Source organism: Gossypium hirsutum, chromosome D02 (assembly GCF_007990345.1).
Source record: "Gossypium hirsutum isolate 1008001.06 chromosome D02, Gossypium_hirsutum_v2.1, whole genome shotgun sequence".
NCBI lineage: Eukaryota > Viridiplantae > Streptophyta > Magnoliopsida > Malvales > Malvaceae > Gossypium > Gossypium hirsutum.
Window position 1 is genome coordinate 42,175,725 of NC_053438.1, and position 6,512 is coordinate 42,182,236.

A 6,512-nucleotide genomic window follows, 5' to 3' on the forward strand; every position below is an offset into this window, starting at 1 on the left:
ATCGATATAACATCATTTTATATTTAGATATTTCTTATGCAAATAATTATATCTATCCAATATAAAAATAAATTTGATATATTCATTTCTTTAAATATGAAAAGTTGAATTAAAATCAAAATTGTATGTATGCATTTGAACCAAAATCAAAATTTATAGTTTTGATATTTATCCCATAATATAAAAGATACTTTGACTTGTTTATTAGATTTTCTTAGTGAAAGTACCATAGAGACTGTTATATTAAGAATTAGATTGCATTTTTCCCCTTTACTCAAAAAATAATAAATTGATCCTTATACCTAGATCAAAAAGTAAATTGATATTTTCTATTAAAAATTTCATTTATTTGTAGTATTAAAAACTGACGTGCCTAACAAAATAACCGAATAATAACACATGATATTCCACGTGTATGTCATGTTGATATACAAAGAGACAAATTTTTAATAATAGAAATAGATGAAATTTTTAATAAAAAAACCAAGTTACTTTTCGATCTAACATACAACTAATTTACCCCTTTTTTTAGTTAAAGAAAACAAAATACAATCTAACTCAAACTACAAAGGCCTCCATGGTACTTTAGCAAATTTTCTTACATGTAAATTTTGTACCAATTTCGAACTTTTGACATATTAGTAATGAATTTCTCATATCTTTCTCTCACTTCCATTCTTACATATTTTCACTTTTCTGCCCTCCTATCATGCAAAGCCAACAAAACAAAATCAAAATTAGAGGGAGAAGAAACGCCAAGAATTTGCCAAAAGATTAAAAAGACCACCCCAGAAAATGTTAAATAGTTGAAGCCCGTCCGTCAAGTGACCATGAAACAGACCTAATTTGATGAATTTATTACGAGACCATTGCAAGGTATAAAATCATGTCAAAATAATACAATCCATCTGTGAAGCATCCCCATTCCCTAGAATTGCTTACAAAACCTACCTACAGAAATAATTCCAATTTCAACATTCAAATATGAATTACAATAACAGAATTGCCCGTCAACTTATGGTATGGAAAAAAAATTGTTTAATAAACCAAAACTGTTAATACAAACCATTTTGTTTTCTATTTAAGATGTAGGTGTTGCCAATTGATGCTGGGAACAGACCTTGCCAAGAGCATATGGTTTAAGCCTTGATCCTTGATGACTCCCCAACTACTTTCTCCATTCTAGAGTACCACTCTCCAATTCGAGTGTGTTCCACCATATCTCTACCAGATCTCAGGTAACGTATCGGTCTTAGCACCCCAAAGACAGCAAGGTCAGCTAGATTAGGCTTGGATCCCCCTACACAATGAGATTGAGGAGAAAAACTTACAATTGCCCTTCAAAAACATTATAAGAAAAGCAATATGAAAATCGTTACGATAGGTTAACTCTGCCAGACTCAGGTCAAGGTGGGAGCTTAACTATAATGCACTAATTCAATTAAATTGTAACCCCACCAAGACCACTTAGGAACCTTAAATTTTTCTTCACGAAAATAAGAGAAAAGATGTAATGAACGAATGCATGTCATAATGATCAGTCAATAACTCCCCCCAAAAAGAATAATTAAAAGAAACTGATCAGTCAGTAACTGTTGCTTATGTAACTTGATCTGACCTCGGAAAACTATATCCACTTAGAAATCATACCAAGAAAATTTCGCCCATTTAGAGCATCCACCCATGTTTCTGTTGCTTCATACAAGGCAGCACGCTCATCAGTGATGTTATATTTCTTCTTTAGATTCTTGGACACAAAATACATAGCTGCAGCTCCAGCATATTTCACTGTTATCTTCTCAGTGAAACTGAAGTTACCTGCAGTTAAGAGAAAAAAACAACAGGAACGTGATGATTATTAGGTGGAATCTGATGCTGGTACTGATTGAATAGCAAAACAAACTCAAGCATGAAACACAATCACTATGGTAAAAGAACAGCCAAAATCCTCGAAGAATTAATTCTAAATTATATAAGAGGGCTACATCAAAATAAAACAACAAAAGTTAAAACAAATTAGAAATTTTAAGGAAAAAAAAGTCATAGTAACAAGTTGAGGAAGTTATGATAGCATCAAATAGACAGAAAATGCCATAACCAAACTTTGCCTATGGAGACCAATGTAATGACAATTAGACTATAGAGATCAAGTAACACTTTCATGCTACTGGTCCCTGTAATCAGAATAGCATCACTGGCAGTGTAATAGGAAGGGTAGCAGTGATAATTGATGTTAAGTAATTCATAAGTCAACTAACAATTCTGTAGAAAAGAAAGTATCTTATGTGCTCATGATGAAGACTTCTAAACACAATTATTGCAAATAGATTACTAAAAGGGAATTTCAGAGAACGAATAATTAGAAGGGAATTATACATAAGCATGCTTATAGATATTACATTAGGCTCTTGGTAGGGGACTACGGGTGCAATCACCCTAAGTTGAGTACATCAAGCAGAAAGCTCAGGCTTAGGCTTGATTCAGCATTTATTTTGTACTCAGGGCCTCAGGCTAAATTAGAATAATGGAGTTCCTTAAGCTCACCTTCGTCTGCAGTCATGGATACGGTCCAATTTTAATACTTAATTAAAGCAACAGATCAATTACCACCCTTCTTCAAACATGTGCAATGATTACAAAATTAAAAGATTGGACATTTGATCAATTGATAACTCTAAGCAATAGAGTTATTCGGTTATCTAAGTCCTTGAAGTTTTGATCTAGATTTTATTATTTTATAATTGGTTTCTTCATTTTATTTATCTTTTATGATTAAATTTAATTTTTCTCTTTTCCGTTATTCCTTGTATATATTTGTATCATTCTTTCCAATTAATTCAATTCAGAATTATTGGTATGCAGGTCTTGTAGGCTTTTATCTATTAATTAATTTAAACTCAAATATTTATTTTTGTTATTTTCTTTTATTTAGTTTTAGTTTACATGTTTTAATCTTTTGTTCGGATAAGACTGGGTTATTTTAATTTAGTAATTAACAAATTTAGTACAATTTCTAGTGTGATCAATACTCAAAGCATTATATTACTTGTTACTCCTCTCATATTACCCATAACATGTAAACAGCGTATGAAACCTAGCACTATTTACAGAGGTTTAATTCAACTCATACTCTTTTCAATCCATTGTAACTTTAGAGGAGAAGACAGCATAGAAATTCAAGTTTGCATAAAGAAACTAGACATAACTAATTCCAATGTCTTCTATCCAACTATATTTTGTACTGTTTCACATCTTCAATTCCCTATTCCTAAAAATTGACTGTAAAACTTTATTTGACATTCATTATTGGAAATGGTATGTTACTTGAAGTAGTGAGACAGAGGAAAATAACATTTCCTAATTATTAAAAATGAAACAATATTGTTTCCAAAGCCTATTGACCTTTAAATTGTTGCAATTTGCTTGGCAAAGTACAAAACAATTCATAGGCACTTTTAAAAACAATGCAAGTAACAAAACATGCAAATAACTCTATGATCCATAAATAGATAAAATTACTTTCTCACTACTTATTAAAGGACTTTGTGGAAAACATAGTGGATGACGTATTTATTCCCAACTTTAGGGGTAAATGGATCAATCATTGACTAAAAAGCGGTAAGGTTTGTAAATGGAGGGAAGGCAGCTACATATGTATAATACAAAATTATGCATTAATTTACCATTGCTAGTGATGTAGTCGAAAGATTCAAGAGCCTCAGACGTGTTGCGGTATATGTTTGGAGATAAGACATGCACCAAGTGGTTGTCAACCCACCTACACAAGGACATCAATATTAGTGTTCCAAAGATGAAATACTTATTCTAAAAGCAGCTAAAGCAAAAAGGAAGACTTTGAATTGCATTAATACAGCAATATGTATTAACCAAAGTTCTACAGTAGAAGATCATTAACTCATAGCTACTCAGAAACAAGAAAAATGACCTATGTATAGTTTTGTACACACATAACTCTATCTACTACCAAAAGTATTTTCATATATGCTGATTTATATATCCTGAAACATAACATCTTTGCTAAGCATAGAGTTCATGTTTTCATGCATGAGGTTCAATTAAAAAGACAATTAATATAAAAAGTTATACAAATTATTCAGTTTTATCAGAGGGTCAATAACTGAGGTCAAAATTCTGATCTTTCAAGACCAGGTAATAAAAAATCGAGAGGAATGCTAGGAGCAATCACCCAAATACTCTACAGTTGAAAGGCACGTATCTCACATTTTAGACCTTAAACTAGTTACCGAAAATTCCAGTAAACTTCTCATTTGCTGCACACTAAAAGCCAAAGTTTGGTTTGGCTTGTATCTGTAAAAAGATTTTTGAAAAGACTAGAAAGTCCTCTATACACTACTAGACAAACGTTGTTAACAGGTTGTTATTTCGAGAGTATACCATGTTTTGGCACTATTTTGAACTTAATATACTTCATGGTAAGCGTCATCTCAATTAGTTTCAAAGTACAAGATAAATTAAAAAAAGAACTATTTAGTGCACCCATATAGTTTCTTTTAATACCTTTTGCTTAGCAAGATAAATTTTAATAAGATATAGATAGTTTTCTGGTACAAGTAGCTGGGGTTAAACCGAAGACCTGAATCCTCCTTAAGAAGGTAACAAATGTTATATCAGGATTGAGTTCTTAAGAACTAATAATATTATAGTGATATAGTAAAAATAAAATTTTAATTACTATAGGAAACAAGACAGTCCGTACCTACGCCACTTTGTTTCTTCATCTTCATCAGCAACTGAAATAATTGCTTTTCCAGGAAGGATCTTTTCACTCAATTGGTCAATAATAGCTGCATGTTCCACATGCACGTTGAGTCCATCATTGCAACTAATGAGCTTAAATAAAGTCAATAACTTAAACAGATTGTTAGGTCTTTAGGGATAATATAAAATAACCAATGAGAACTTAAACTATAAACAGTTTTGACAACAAGAACCTGATGAGTCCACCAGCTGTTGACCATCAACCATCAGAATAGGCACCTTCTTGTAATCAGACCACTTGATCTCTTTCTTACTAATGGGATTGACTTCCACCACCTTGTATGGTATATCATAGTAGTCCAAGAATGCTGAGAGACGATAAACATTATAGGAATCATGAAGTTACTAAGATTTTAATTAGTTGTCTTGTTACTGAGAATGTGCTTGGTTGAGTAGAAAAATGGAAGAACAGAAAGAATGGGTGGAAAAATGAGAAGAAAGTAAATTCTGAGTGTACTTGATAGGAAAGAGATAACTGGGAAGAAAGAAAACAAGAGAGAACCATTTTCAATCTTAATGCTTAAAAACAATTATTCCAATTCGGAATGATAAGAGGAGAGAAAATGAGAAAGGGATGTATGTTAGTTCAAAATTATGCATTTTTCAGAAGCTTTATTTTCTTCTCATTTTTTAACTCTATCAAGCAATGAAGGGAAAAAACTTACTTTTTCTTTCAATTTTTCCATCTTTTGTACCAAGAAAATCAATGAAAGGAAATATATATCATCTATCTTTTTATTTTTCTACTCCGTCAATCTTCCACCTTTCCAATTTTCTTTTCACACTATTAAGCAAAGCCTTATGTTTTGTCTTTCAACTTCCTAAAGTTGCTAAGAAAAATGCAAATTCTAGAAAGAAAAGTGTAGCTGACTAAAAAGGAAAAAGTGATTAGAATGCAAAACAGATTCTAATATAATTGTTTCATCAAAGAAAAATAATGCATTTGTTATGTTTTAAGTTTTCAGTTCTTCAAAAGAATCCTTCTCTCCATCACCATGGTAGTTACCAAAACATGTCTGATTTAAAAATGTAATATATAGCGAATAGTTAAAATGTTAGCATATTATCGTTTCCTTTAGAACTCACTAAAACTAACTATTTAATCATTCAAAACAGGTGAGAATTACTTATCCAAATAATTTTTTGGATTTACTTTTTGCTTAAAAATGAAGTTCTGAGTTCAAATTTGATTGGTTCTGTCAATTTTATTTGGTACGAATGCAACGGAAAGAAGAAAAACGAATACATACTACCTTTAACTTTATTACAAAATGGGCAGGCCTCATACTGATAAAGAACAACGTCCTTTGGGATGATTTCAGCTGGTGGCGGCTCCTTGGCGTAGACCGAAGCAGCAGTGGCCACAGAGGCGACAACGCCGACAAGGCCGAGAGAGACGGCTTGACCAGAGCTTTTCGAAAAGGAATTGAGAAGCGGAGAGAACCAATGGCGGCGAGAATTGGAATTGTCGGTTCTGCTGCTGCTAAAGAGCGCCACCCGGAGGAGACGAGGGTGAAGGTTGACTGTTCCTCCGTCGTGAACGGTGGAGAGGGTCCTAGAAAGGATGGAGGAGGTGAAGGAGGCCCTTCTCATTGGCGATCCTATAGCAGAGGGCAGATCTCGGCGCTTTGTGATTTGTTGAGGAAAGTTTCCCCCAAAATAAATGTGAGGGGTTTATGGCTTTGTGCATTTGGAAATAGGGGGTTTTGGTC

General features: G+C 32.7%; 1 protein-coding gene across 3 annotated transcripts; it reads right to left on the reverse strand.

Annotated features, from left to right (window-relative positions):
* Positions 1-825: 825 nt before the first annotated feature.
* Positions 826-6,512, reverse strand: LOC107910679 (prostaglandin E synthase 2). Of its 3 annotated transcripts, XR_001687717.2 has the most exons (7): positions 6,054-6,497; positions 4,974-5,108; positions 4,739-4,826; positions 3,684-3,778; positions 1,651-1,818; positions 1,067-1,300; positions 826-951 (listed from the first exon to the last, which is right to left on the reverse strand). XR_001687717.2 is itself a non-coding variant. In XM_016838629.2 (6 exons), the coding sequence occupies exons 1-6, from the start codon at positions 6,391-6,393 to the stop codon at positions 1,140-1,142; spliced, it is 987 nt and encodes a 328-aa protein (XP_016694118.1). In that variant the 5' UTR covers positions 6,394-6,512; the 3' UTR covers positions 826-1,139. The 3 variants fall into 3 exon arrangements, 2 of the variants coding, with proteins under 2 accessions (XP_016694118.1, XP_040944575.1); XM_016838629.2 differs by having other exon boundaries at positions 826-1,300; positions 6,054-6,512; XM_041088641.1 differs by lacking the exon at positions 826-951 and having other exon boundaries at positions 1,022-1,300; positions 1,619-1,818.